Source organism: Heteronotia binoei, chromosome 12 (assembly GCF_032191835.1).
Source record: "Heteronotia binoei isolate CCM8104 ecotype False Entrance Well chromosome 12, APGP_CSIRO_Hbin_v1, whole genome shotgun sequence".
NCBI lineage: Eukaryota > Metazoa > Chordata > Lepidosauria > Squamata > Gekkonidae > Heteronotia > Heteronotia binoei.
Window position 1 is genome coordinate 7,946,626 of NC_083234.1, and position 13,177 is coordinate 7,959,802.

At 48.2% G+C, this 13,177-nt stretch overlaps 1 protein-coding gene across 2 annotated transcripts in view; it reads left to right on the forward strand.

The window, feature by feature from the left end:
* The window catches only part of LOC132580246 (interleukin-18-like), a 22,198-nt gene extending 15,750 nt beyond the window's left edge, over nt 1-6,448 (forward strand). Inside the window, exons 3-5 of one of the 2 annotated variants that reach the window (XM_060250952.1) lie at nt 2,362-2,514; nt 4,832-4,977; nt 6,078-6,448. In XM_060250952.1, the coding sequence (XP_060106935.1) occupies nt 2,362-2,514; nt 4,832-4,977; nt 6,078-6,311 (533 nt within the window). In that variant the 3' untranslated portion in view covers nt 6,312-6,448. The remainder of the gene's footprint in view (nt 1-2,361; nt 2,515-4,831; nt 4,978-6,077) is intronic. The other variant, XM_060250953.1, reaches the window with a different exon arrangement.
* Nucleotides 6,449-13,177: the final 6,729 nt, after the last annotated feature.

Consider the following 13,177-nt stretch of genomic DNA (forward strand, 5'->3'; position numbering starts at 1 on the left):
TTGGGGGAGAGAAGCCTTTTCCCAGTCAAAATAAAAACAAAATTGGAAAAATTAGAATAATTTCAGCTTGGATCTAATTCTGCACGGAGCATGGAGAGCCAGTGTGGTGTAGTGGTTAAGTGCGCGGACTCTTATCTGGGAGAACCGGGTTTGATTCCCCACTCCTCCACTTGCAGCTGCTGGAATGGCCTTGGGTCAGCCATAGCTCTCTTATCTGGGAGAACTGGGTTTGATTCCCCACTCCTCCACTTGCACCTGCTGGCATGGACTTGGGTTAGTCATAGCTCTGGCAGAGGTTGTCCTTGAAAGGGCAGCTGCTGTGAGAGCCCTCTCAGCCCCACCCACCTCACAGGGTGTCTGTTGTGGGGGAGGAAGGGAAAGGAGATTGTGAGCTGCTCTGAGACTTTGTCCTTGAAAGGGCAGCTGCTGTAAGAGCCCTCTCCAGCTCCACCCACCTCACAGGGTGTCTGTTATGGGGAAGGAAGGTAAAGGAGATTGTGAGCCGCTCTGATACTCTTCGGAGTGGAGGGCAGGATATAAATCCAATATCTTCATCTACCTCATAGGGTGTCTGTTGTGGGGGAGGAAGGGAAAGGAGATTGTGAGCCGCTCTGAGACTCTTCGGAGTGGAGGGCAGGATATAAATTCAATATCTTCATCTACCTCACAGGGTGTCTGTTGTGGGGGAGGAAGGTAAAGGAAATTGTGAGCCGCTCTGATACTCTTCGGAGTGGAGGGCAGGATATAAATCCAATATCTTCATCTACCTCACAGGGTGTCTGTTGCGGGGGAGGAAGGTAAAGGAGATTGTGAGGCGCTCTGATACTCTTCGGAGTGGAGGGCAGGATATAAATCCAATATCTTCATCTACCTCACAGGGTGTCTGTTGTGGGGGAGGAAGATAAAGGAGATTGTGAGCCACTCTGAGACTCTTCGGAGTGGAGGGCAGGATATAAATCCAATATCTTCATCTACCTCACAGGGTGTCTGTTGTGGGGGAGGAAGGGAAAGGAGATTGTGAGCCACTCTGAGACTCTTCGGAGTGGAGGGCAGGATATAAATCCAATATCTTCATCTACCTCACAGGGTGTCTGTTGTGGGGGAGGAAGGGAAAGGAGATTGTGAGCTGCTCTGAGACTCTTTGGAGTGGAGGGCAGGATATAAATCCAATATCTTCATCTACCTCACAGGGTGTCTGTTGTGGGGGAGGAAGGGAAAGGAGATTGTGAGCCGCTCTGAGACTCTTCGGAGTGGAAGGCGGAATATAAATCCAATATCTTCATCTACCTCACAGGGTGTCTGTTGCGGGGGAGGAAGGGAAAGGAGATTGTGAGCCGCTCTGAGACTCTTCGGAGTGGAGGGTGGGATATAAATCCAATATCTTCATCTACCTCACAGGGTGTCTGTTGTGGGGGAGGAAGGGAAAGGAGATTGTGAGCCGCTCTGAGACTCTTCGGAGTGGAGGGTGGGATATAAATCCAATATCTTCATCTACCTCACAGGGTGTCTGTTGTGGGGGAGGAAGGGAAAGGAGATTGTGAGCCGCTCTGAGACTCTTCGGAGTGGAGGGTGGGATATAAATCCAATATCTTCGTCTACCTCACAGGGTGTCTGTTGTGGGGGAGGAAGGGAAAGGAGATTGTGAGCCGCTCTGAGACTCTTCAGAGTGGAGAGCGGGATATAAATCCAATATCTTCTTCATCTTCCTCTTCTTCTCAATCTCCATAAGCACATAAAAGAGACTGAGAACAGCAGGAGGCAGAGTCTGCGTGAGAGGGAGGGCAGGAAGAGGGAAGCGAGTGCTCAGCTCTTGTAGCCCTTTTTGTATGCCCAGGGCAATGCGGATTTCCACTTTGGGGTCAGGAATGGATTTTTCCTCCAAGGCCAGATTGGCTCAAGGATCCAGGAAGTTTTTGCCTTTCTCTGGGCATAGAGCAGGGGTGGCCGGTAGCTCTCCAGGTGTTTTTTGCCTACAACTCCCATCAGCTCCAGCCATTGGTCATGCATTGTAGGCAAAAAACATCTGGAGAGCTACCAGCCACCCCTGGCATAGAGCAAGGGCCACTGGAGGAGTGGGGGGAGATGAGTGTGAATTTCCTACATGCTTCAGGGGTTGGACTTCAGGGTCCCTTCCAGCTCTGTATTCTTGAAGAGTGAACTTGCACGGGGAAAAAACTTGGTCCTTCAACTCATAGTGAGATGCAAGGGCTAAGAAATGACCATGCTTTAAAGCAGTTACTTCTGAATGTACCTGTACTCACCTGGGGTGGGGGTGGGTGGTGCAATTAACTTCTGGAAGAATAAATTAAGAACCACATCAATCCTCTTTCTAATGCACTGCTTAATCTACCTCTTTCAAAGGCCTAGAATCTGACCACTTTAGGAAGTCTCGAAATACTTCAAACCTGCAGATCTTCCGAAACATAGAGAATTACATTCTGTTAGTGAAGCCAGAAAATCCAGAAAACCAGGAGGCAGTATTTGAGGATATGACAACGCAGGACGGGAATGACGGTACAGTAATTGTTCACACCTCCCTGAAGTCCTGGTTTTACCTGCAGTCACCCATGAATTCTGTCTGTGGCACAGCAGTAGAGCATCTGCTTGGCATGCAGAAGGCCACAGGTTCTATCCCTGCATCTCCGGTTAAAAGGACCAGGTAGTAGGTGATGTGAAAGACCTCTGCTGAAGACCCTGGAGAGCAGCTGCCAGTCTGAGTAGAATTCGGCACCCCTGCCCTTGAGGGACCAAGGGTCTGGTTCAGTAGAAGGCAGCTTCATGGGTTCTCCCTCTCTGTCAACCCCCCACCCCGAGTTCTTCAGGTTGCAAGCATTTGGAGAAACCGTTTGGAACAAGGTTAACATTGACCTGTTAGTAAGAAACAAGGCAACAAGAAACTACTAATTGGCAAGGGGTGGACATCTAGATTTTATTTTAGGGGAAACATTATAACTGTAATGCCAGGTCCAGGATTTTTTTATAGAAAAAGCCCAGCAGGAACTCATTTGCATATGAGGCCACACACCCCTTACGCCAAGGCAGCCGGAACTGCATTCCTGTGTGTTCCCATTCAAAAAAAGCTCTGGGCAGATCAGTGGCCGTTTTCCCACTGAGCTTACCTCGGAGCGACGTCCCTCTTCACCGTGCAGTGTCTGCGCGGATTTCCCACCAACTGCTCCGAGTAACCAAGTAGAATCGCAGCTTTTGCGTCGCTAGTGTAAACTGGTTTTTAGCGGTTTCCGTTTGCGACACAAAAGGTCGGGAACTTCCTGGTTCCTCGGAGCAGTTGGTGGGAAATCCGCGCAGATGCTGCGCGGTGAAGAGGGACGTCGCTCCGAGGTAAGCTCAGTGGGAAAACGGCCAGTGATTAAATAAACTTTCAGGGGAATTGCAAAATACTTCTTTGTCCGTTTTCAGAACGCATTCTGTTTGGGAAGAGGGAACTGAACTAGACGTTCCAAAGATTCTTCTACAACTCCAGGAACATCTCTGTTTAACAAAACTTAACAATTAACACAGGAGAAGCGAGCTGTTCAGCGACCCTGAACTTCCCTTCAGTTGCAGGGAACTGGGATCTCTCCCGCCACATCATTCTCCACTGAAATGCTACAGTTCCCCTGCCCGACAAATCGACAAATATCAGACTTGAGAAAGAACAACCCAGAAGCGACCAGTGGCAGTTAGTTGATGGTCATCCCCAGTTCAGGCTGAACCATCTTTTCTCTAGCCGGGAGCCACTGAATTCATGCTTTGCCCCCACACCATGCGCCTCAGAGCCCAGGGGCGGCCCAACTTGTTTAACATAAGAGCCACAGAGACATGAACATCAGATATTTCAGAGACACAAGGAAGGAAGGCAAATAGATCAGGGGAGGGAGGAGAGGTGGAAAGAAATTAACTTTAACTTTCAATACATTCTCCAAGCCGCCGGCTGGCTTGGCTTGGAGAAGTGATTCAGATAGAAACACCTTCTCCAAGCTGGCTTCAAGAGCCACACAAAATGTGTGGAAGAGAAGAAAAAGATGATGATATTGGATTTATATCCTGCCCTCCACTTCCAAGAGTCTCAGAGTGGCTCACAATCTCCTTTACCTTCCTCCCCCACAACGGACACCCTGTAAGGTGGGTGGGGCTGAGAGGGCTCTCACAGCAGCTGCCCTTTCAAGGACAACCTCTGCCAGAGCTATGGCTGACCCAAGGCCATGCTAGTAGGTGCAAGTGGAGGAGTGGGCAATCAAACCTGGTTCTCCCAGATAAGAGTCCGCGCACTTCACCACTACACCAAACTGGCTCTCCTGAGCTACAGTTTGGCCACCTTGTCCTAGCCTGACATAACCCATAATTTAATCCCAAGGCTTTATAGACCTCTACTCTGTAACTAGCCAAATGTCTTTCAGTCCCCAGCACATATCAAGATCCTTTGTCGAATTGCTTTGTATTCACTGAAGATATCTATCAGTGCAAGGCCTGGACACAAATACCTGTCTAGGGTCCGGAAACGCCAAGGGGCACAAAATCATCTCCCAGAATTCCATCTGCCCCTCCAGACTACAGAGGTCAGCTCTCCTGGAGAAAACAACTGCTTTGGAGGGTGGACTCTGTGGCCTCGTGCCCTGCTGAGGTCTCTCTCCTCCTCCAGGTCCACCCCAAAGCTCCAGGAATTTTGTTGGCACCCCTTCTTATGATAGTGACTTCCTTTATAACAAAGGGCAGGTTGGGAATAATGGGCTGAGTCGGAAGTAGGCAGTGAACGGATCTAGGCTCTGCTTTCTGTCGATGACCACGAAATGCCTTTCAAACCCGAACCCAGCTGCTTGTCTTTCCTCCCCAGAGTCTGGGATCAGGTTCACGATCCACAGTTACGACGACACGGTGCCCAGAGGGAAGACTGTGGCCTTAACCACGAGGAAGAACAACAAAACCTACTGCTTGTGTGCTGAGAAGCAAGCCAACGGAGAGCTGCGGGTGGCATTCCCGGTAAACGGTCGCACTTTTGGCATCGTTTGTGATATTTCAAGGACTCTAATGAACCCCTCAGGAGCCCCGTGGCGCAGAGTGGTAACGCTGCAGTACTGCAGTCGGAGCTCTCTGCTCACGACCTGAGTTCGATCCCGGCGGAAGCTGGGCTCAGTTAGCCGGCTCAAGGTTGACTCAGCCTTCCATCCTTTTGAAGTCGGTCAAATGAGCACCCAGATTGCTGGAGGGAAAAGCGTAGATGACTGGGGAAGGCAATGGCAAATCACCCCGTAAAAAGTCTGCCGTGAAAACGTCGCAATGCGATGTCACTCCAGAGTCGGAAACGACTGGTGCTTGCACAGGGGACGACCTTTACCTTTTTAATGAACCCCTCAGCAACACCAGGAAGTGTTTTCGTTATAATGCATGTAAATTTGATGGAGTGCCTGTTTTTAGTACTAAAGACAAGACTGCTCCCATTTGAATTTCCAACTGCTCATCTGCTTAGAACTTACCGGCCTCCTTCAGCTCTTTCAGAAAAGCCCAATACAATGTTTAAATAGCTGAAATACGCTGTTCACGAGAGTTTATATAGCAGACCAGCAGACCTGCTGTGCACTGCCATTAGGAGGCTGGGCTGGCCAAGACATTTTGGACCTGGAGGCCAATAAAAGGCCGTTTCATTTTGCCTCACTGTTGGGCTACCTCTGAGAAGTTGTCTGTCCCCCCGCCCCCCCCACATATAATCATAGTGATTCGCCTGAAAATGATTGGTTATTCCCCTTTACATTTTCTGCGTGTGTATGTAGCAGGGGTGGCCAGAGGGAGGGAGAGGTGAAAAGAAAGCAACTTTAAATGCCTTCTCCAAGCCAGTCGATGGGGTGATGGGGGCTTCCTGAGCCACAGTTTGGCCACCCGGGACTGTATATAGGAACTATTACTCAAATCTGCTCTTATGGAGAGTAACTTGTTGGGGCATAGGTTACTGTCAAGCCATAAGAAGCCCTCCTGCCCCAGTGTCGGGCAGTCTCTTTGGGCTGCTTTCAGAAATGCGGCGTCTTCCGATATTCTTTTCTTCCTTTCAAGAGTGACTGAGCAGGAGTGCTTTCTATCCATTTCAGGAAAGAAACATCCCGGAACGCATTTCGGGAGAGACCAGTGACATCATCTTCTTCCAAATCCCGTTTTCAGAAGGCGACAGCAAATTCTTCAAATTTGAGTCCACGCTGGAGCGGGGCTATTTCCTTGCCTTTGAGAGAGGGGAGGGCAGCCACACCAGGAGACTGGTCATGAAAAGGGTGCTGGCAAAAGACGAGGTGGACGAAACCATGAAGCTGTTCCCTTCCTCGCGTTAGCGCTTTTCGCCTGGAGCCAAGCCATGGTTCGTGCCACTTCCAGACACATTCAGTTGCATCCTTCTTCAGCAAAACTGTGTGGGTTGGTGGGAAATACTTCATCAGCACTCATATTAAAACCTGTACAAGACTGATAAGGTGTCTCCGGTTTTTTTTTTTTTAAATAAAGATCAGAATTTGTGTTTTTTGAAAACAGAGTTGGTTAAAATTTTGCATAAGGGATTCTGTTTGTTTACTCCATGATCCGACAGAAAGAGAGAGAAAGGAGACCGGGAGCCTTGAAGCTTTTCAGACTCAAGATTTAACCTTTAGCTACTCATTTTTCATTATTGCCTCTTGACACTCCCTGTTCTTTCTCTTTATCTTCTGTCATCTCTCCTTCTCTTAGAAATACAAACAAGGGGGTGATGTTACTATTACTGCCCAACTGTGCGATCTGGAAAACATCTCACTGCTGGAAATGCACCGTTCTAGCTTATATTACTCTTGTGCAAATAGTAAAGCACAAGAAAAATTTTGCAAAAGGGATTCTGTTTGTTTACTCCATGATCCGACAGAGAGAGAGAGAAAGGAGACCAGGAGCCTTGAACCTTTTCAGACTCAAGATTTAACCTTTAGCTACTCATTTTTCATTATTGCCTCTTGACGCTCTCTGTTTTTTCTCTTGATCTTCTGTTCCTCAATCCTCCTCTTAGAAATACAAACAAGGGGGTGATGTCACTATTACAGCCCATCCGTGTGATCTGGAAAACATCTCACTGCTGGAAATGCATCGTTCCAGCTTATATTACTCTTGTGCAAATAGTAAAGCACACGAAAACCAAAGAACATACAATGTTGAGTAATAACTGAACAAATCTCTCCCTCAAGGTGGGGTTTGCTCTTTTAATTACCTTATTAAAAAACAAACAATGCCTACTTTAATAAAAAATATTTTTTGTTTAAAAAAACCCAAGAACCTTCGTGTATGGGAATGTGGTCACCTCACAGTACTTTATGAAACAGAAATTATATATTTTTTATCTTTCCATAATACTATGCCTAATATAACTGGAGAACCAAGTAAACAAATTGATAGGATTTTTGTTTTACACATTTTCCAAACTACACAATGGTTGTCTTCTGTCTGTGTATTACTTCTGAACATACTGGGAGTACGCCACATGTGTACAGCCTGTGGTCATCCCTATGTGGGTTTCCTGAAATTTGCTACACACTACTAATGGTTAAAGGCAGGCGTGGCCAAACTGTGGCTCGGGAGCCACACGTGGCTTTCACACATATTGTGTGGCTCTTGAAGCTCCCACTGCCCCATCAGCTGACCTGGAAAAGGCATTTCTCTTTAAAGCACTTTGCCAAGCCAGCTAGCAGCTTGGAGAATTAATTTAAAGTTGCTATCTTTCCATCTCTCCATCTCCTATTTTCCTTCCTTCCCTTCCTCAAACATCTGATGTTCATATCTTGCAGCTCTCACACATCTGATGGAGAGCCAGTTTGGTGTAATGGTTAAGTGTGCGGACTCTTATCTGAGAGAACCGGGTTTGATTCCCCACTCCTCCACTTGCAGCTGCTGGGATGGCCTTGGGTCAGCCATAGCTCTGGCAGAGCTGTCCTTGTGAGTGTCAGTTTAGTGTAGTGGTTAAGTGAGCGGACTCTTATCTGGGAGAACCGGGTTTGATTCCCCACTCCTCCACTTGCAGCTGCTGGGATGGCCTTGGGTCAGCCAGAGCTCTCTTATCTGGGAGAACCGGGTTTGATTCCCCACTCCTCCACTTGCAGCTGCTGGGATGGCCTTGGGTCAGCCATAGTTCTGGCAGATGTTGTCCTTGAAAGAGCAGCTGCTGTGAGAGCCACAGGAAAATGGGGGAAGTTGTATTTGAGACAAAATGAATAAGTCACATTCCAGTTTTATTCCAAGGGAACCTGAATCCACCCACCTCACAGGGTGTCTGCTGTGGGGGAGTAAGGGAAAGGAGATTGTGAGCCGCTCTGAGACTCTTTGGAATGGAGGGCGGGATAGAAATCCAATATCTTCATCTACCTCACAGGGTGTCTGTTGTGTGTGTGTGTGGGGGGGAAGGTAAAGGAGATTGTGAGCTGCTCTGAGACTCTTCGGAATGGAGGGCGGGATAGAAATCCAATATCTTCTATCATCTTCTTCTTAGGCTATGTGGCTCTTATGTTAAGCAAGTTTGGCCAGCCCTGGTTAAAGGTGTCTCCAGGATGGAGTCAGAATGCTAAGAGCAGAAATTCCCTATGGTTCATTCTGATTCTGAAAATATCTTCTTTAAAAATGTTAGCAATAGGACGACTTCTGAGAGACCTTCCACATGTCTGAGTGGCACTCACTGTCCTCTGGCCTTTCTCCCCCCATCCCTCCTGCGTGCATCTCATGTTGCTCTTGAAGGCCCAGTGATTTCCAAGAGCTACATTTTCGAGAGTAGAGCAGGAAAGGGGAAGTAGCCAAGTTCCTTTGTACAAGTATAGCTGTACTCATGATACACAGGATCCTTTCCCAGTATGTCCAAAAGTCAGACACAGAGAGAAGTCCACCAAGAGATCTTGTGATTTCTTGCAGCCCTTTAAAAAGCGAAGCAGCCTTCAGGCACAACGGAGCAAACGACTCGGGGAAATAAAAAAGACTTCTGGAAGGTAAAATACGAACATCATCTGGTGCTTCACAGCAAGAAGCCTAAGTTTATCACCAGCTGCACACTGCCAAGTATACTTGTATGACATGTATTTCAGATGCCTGCTTTGTACATTTAGTAATCTTAGGTATATGCTTAGAAAAATGTAGTAAGTACAGAGGCTCTTAATACACCTAGAAATTGCTCGCAGCAGCGGAGTGCTGTAGAACACTGAGTTTTGTTGCATCATGCATTTGACATGAATCATTCCGTGTTGCGGGACAGAACCCACAGGACACTGGGGGAAGTTGTATTTGAGACAAAATGAATACTAGTCACATTTGTTTTATTCCAAGGGGACCTGAATCCAGATTTTTACAGGGACTCGCTTATACCGATTCAAACCCTTGGGTCTTCCAAGGTCACTATTCAGACTGGCAGCAGCTCTCCAGGGACTCAGGCAGAGAAAGTCTTTCCCATCACCCTATTGCCTGATCCTTTCAATTGGAGACGTTGGGGATAGAACCTGGGACCTTCTGTACAGCAAGGAGATGCTCTTCCATTGAGCCATGGCCTCACCTCACTCCCCAAAGCGTCTCAGAAGCCTATCACTATGAATTAGATCCCAGGCTTTTTTTGAGCAGAAACAAACACAGTTCAGGCTGGCTTGGTGTCGGGGGTGTGGCCAGATATGCAAATGAGTTCCTACCGGGCTGCTTCTCAGAAAAAACTGCAAAACAATGGTGATGTCTGCAAGTGTGGCCTAATATGCAAATGTATTCCTGCTGGGCTTTTTCTACAAAAAGACAGCCCTGATTAGGTCCATTTGCTGAACAGGCATGGGTGCCCATAACTGAGCCACCCATACAGAAGCAATCGCTATTTACTCAATTGGATCATTATCTCTTCAAGTCCAGGCTACCTATGATAGATTCTCTGCAGCACAGGGCAAATGGCTTTCATAAGAACATAAGAGAAGCCATGTTGGATTAGGCCAATGGCCCATCCAGTCCAACACTGTATCACACAGTGGCCAAAAATTTATATATATGTATACACACACACACACACACACACATATATATCTGTGGCTAATAGCCACTGATGGACCTCTGCTCCATATTTTTATCTAACCCCCTCTTGAAGCTGGCTATGCTTGTAACCGCCACCACTTCCTGTGGCAGTGAATTCCACATGTTAACCACCCTTTGGGTAAAGAAATACCTCCTTTTATCCATTCTAACTCGACTGCTCAGCAATTTCATTGAATTGTATTGTGAGAAAGGGAGAAAAGTACTTTCTCTACCTTCTCTATCCCATGCATAATCTTGTAAACCTCTATCATGTCACCCCACAGTTGACGTTTCTCCAAGCTAAAGAGCCCCAAGCGTTTCAACCTTTCTTCATAGGGAAAGTGTTCCAAACCTTTAATCATTCTAGTTGCCCTTTTCTGCACTTTTTCCAATGCTGTAATATCCTTTTTGAGGTGCGCTGACCAGAATTGCACACAGTATTCCAAATGAGACCGCACCATCGATTTATACAGGGGCATTATGATACTTTCGTAGCCCAGTCTGTAAGAATTCCTTTGGCTGGAGGCAGATCGTGAGAGGGAAAGCAGGAATGCACCAGCGCTTGGTTCTTGTGGACCTTTCTTACATGCCCAGGGAAATGCTGGTTACCTGGAGAAATTTTCCTCCCAGTCAGATTTGCCCAGGGATTCTGGAGGTTTTTTGGCATCCTTGGGGCTTAGAGCAGAGGTCACTGGGGAATTTTTTTTTTTTTTTGGGGGGGGAGCTGTGAATTTCCTGCACTGTGCAGGGAGTTGGACTAGGTGTCACTTTCAGCTCTTACGTTCCCATGGAGAGGGTGGGCATTGAATTCTGCAACAAAAGCCAGCAACAGAAGACTTAAAAGTGGAGAGGCGTTCGAAACCTAAACCCTGGCATTCGATGCAAATTATTTCCTCTCAAGACTTCCCCCGAGACGAGAGAAAGCACTTCCTTATTGCCAGCCGTGCCCACGCTCTCCCCCACCCCACCCCCCTGACAAGCCAGCCTGCGGCCTTGCCCTCGACAGTGCGACTCGTATAAGTTACAGATGGGGAAGTCGATAGATTCATAACGGAATGCCATTTCGTGAGTCTGTCTGGCTCATTCGTTTTAAAAGCAGGAGGTCCCAATATGAGAATCTGAACATCATCAAAACCACCATTAATCAGGTCACACAAGTGCTTCCCCTTCAGCAAAAAAGGCTGAAGAGTTTAGGACTTTTCAGTGTAGAGAAGACACAATGAAGGGGGGGGTACATGAAGGAGGTTTATAAAATTACACATGGGCTGGAGAGAGCTAGCAGAAATTTTTCTCCCGCTCCCCAAAGCACTAGAACGCAAGGGCGTCCAATGAAGCCGATGAGCAGTTTGATGTCGTGGTAAAGTAAGCGGGCTCTTATCTGGGAGAACTGGGTTTGATTCCCCGCTCGCACCTGCTGGAATGGCCTTGGGTCAGCCATAGCTCTCATAGGAGTTGTCCTCGAAAGGGCAGCTTCTGAGAGAGCTCTCTCAGCCCCACCCACCTCACAGGGTGTCTGTTGTGGGGAAAGGAGATAGTAAGCCGCTGAGTCTCTGATTGAGAGAGAAGGGTGGGGTATAAATCTCCGGTCTTCTTCTTCTTCAGTAGATTCAGGACAGACAAAAGGAAATTCTACCGTTTGGCCACTGTGTGGATCAGGATGCTGGACTAGATGGCAGGGCTCTTTTTATGTTCTTAAAAAGCAGCTATTGAGCAACTTACAATGGGCTTAAAAAGGGTGCAGATTCAAAGGGGGGAGGAGAGAGGTGCAAAGGCTGTCAGCTCTAGGTTGGGAAATACTTGGGAAATTTGGGGGGGGGGGCGAAGCATAGGGAAAGCAGTTTGGGGAAAGGAGGGGCCTCAGCAGGGTACAAGGTCATAGTGCCCCCCCCCCCCGCCAAGGCAGCCATTTTCTCCAGGGGAGCTGACCTGGGTCATGTGGACATCAGTTGTAGCAGTGGGAGATCTCCTGGTACCCCCTGGCAGTTGGCAGCTCTACCACACAACCGCTTACAGTATTGTAGAAGAAGAAATTGGATTTATATCCCGCGCTCCACTCCGAATCTCAGAGCCGCTTACAATCTCCTTTATCCTCCTCCCCCACAACAGACACCCTGTGAGGTGAGTGGGGCTGAGAGAGCTCTCACAGTAGCTGCCCTTTTAAGGACAACCTCTGCCAGAGCTATGGCTGACCAGAGGCCATTCCAGCAGGTGCAAGTGCAGGAGTGGGGAATCAAACCTGGTTCTCCCAGATAAGAGTCCACACACTTAACCACTACACCAAACTGGCTCTCACAAGGACAGCTCTGCCAGAGCTATGGCTGACCCGAGGCCATTCCAGCAGGTGCAAGTGGAGGAGTGGGGAATCAAACCTGGTTCTCCCAGATAAGAGTCCACACACTTAACCACTACACCAAACTGGCTCTCACAAGGACAGCTCTGCCAGAGCTATGGCTGACCCGAGGCCATTCCAGCAGGTGCAAGTGCAGGAGCGGGGAATCAAACCTGGTTCTCCCAGATAAGAGTCCACACACTTAACCACTACACCAAACTGGCTCTCACAAGGACAGCTCTGCCAGAGCTATGGCTGACCCGAGGCCATTCCAGCAGGTGCAAGTGCAGGAGTGGGGAATCAAACCTGGTTCTCCCAGATAAGAGTCCACACACTTAACCACTACACCAAACTGGCTCTCACAAGGACAGCTCTGCCAGAGCTATGGCTGACCCGAGGCCATTCTAGCAGGTGCAAGTGGAGGAGTGGGGAATCAAGCCCGGTTCTCCCAGATAAGAGTCCACACACTTAACCACTACACCAAACTTGTCAGGTGTGTGTGTGTGTGGGGGGGGGGGGTGCATGGAAAATTGTGGTATATTCTTATTTATTCACTTCATCTACCCCCAGCCTTTCTCTCCAGTGGAGACCCAAGGCGGCTTACATCATTCCCCTCTCCCTCCATTTTGTCTTCACAACTACCTGCCCTGTAAGGTAGGCTAGGAAGAGAGTGCGTGAGAGGTCCAGGGTCACCCAGCATCCTTCCAAAGCAGAGCGGGGATTCGATCCTGGGTCTCCCAGATCACAATCCGGCACTCTACCCGCTACACCACACTGTCTCTCGTGAAGAAGTCAAAACAAGAAGGTACAAACTTTATTCCTGGCACAAACAGC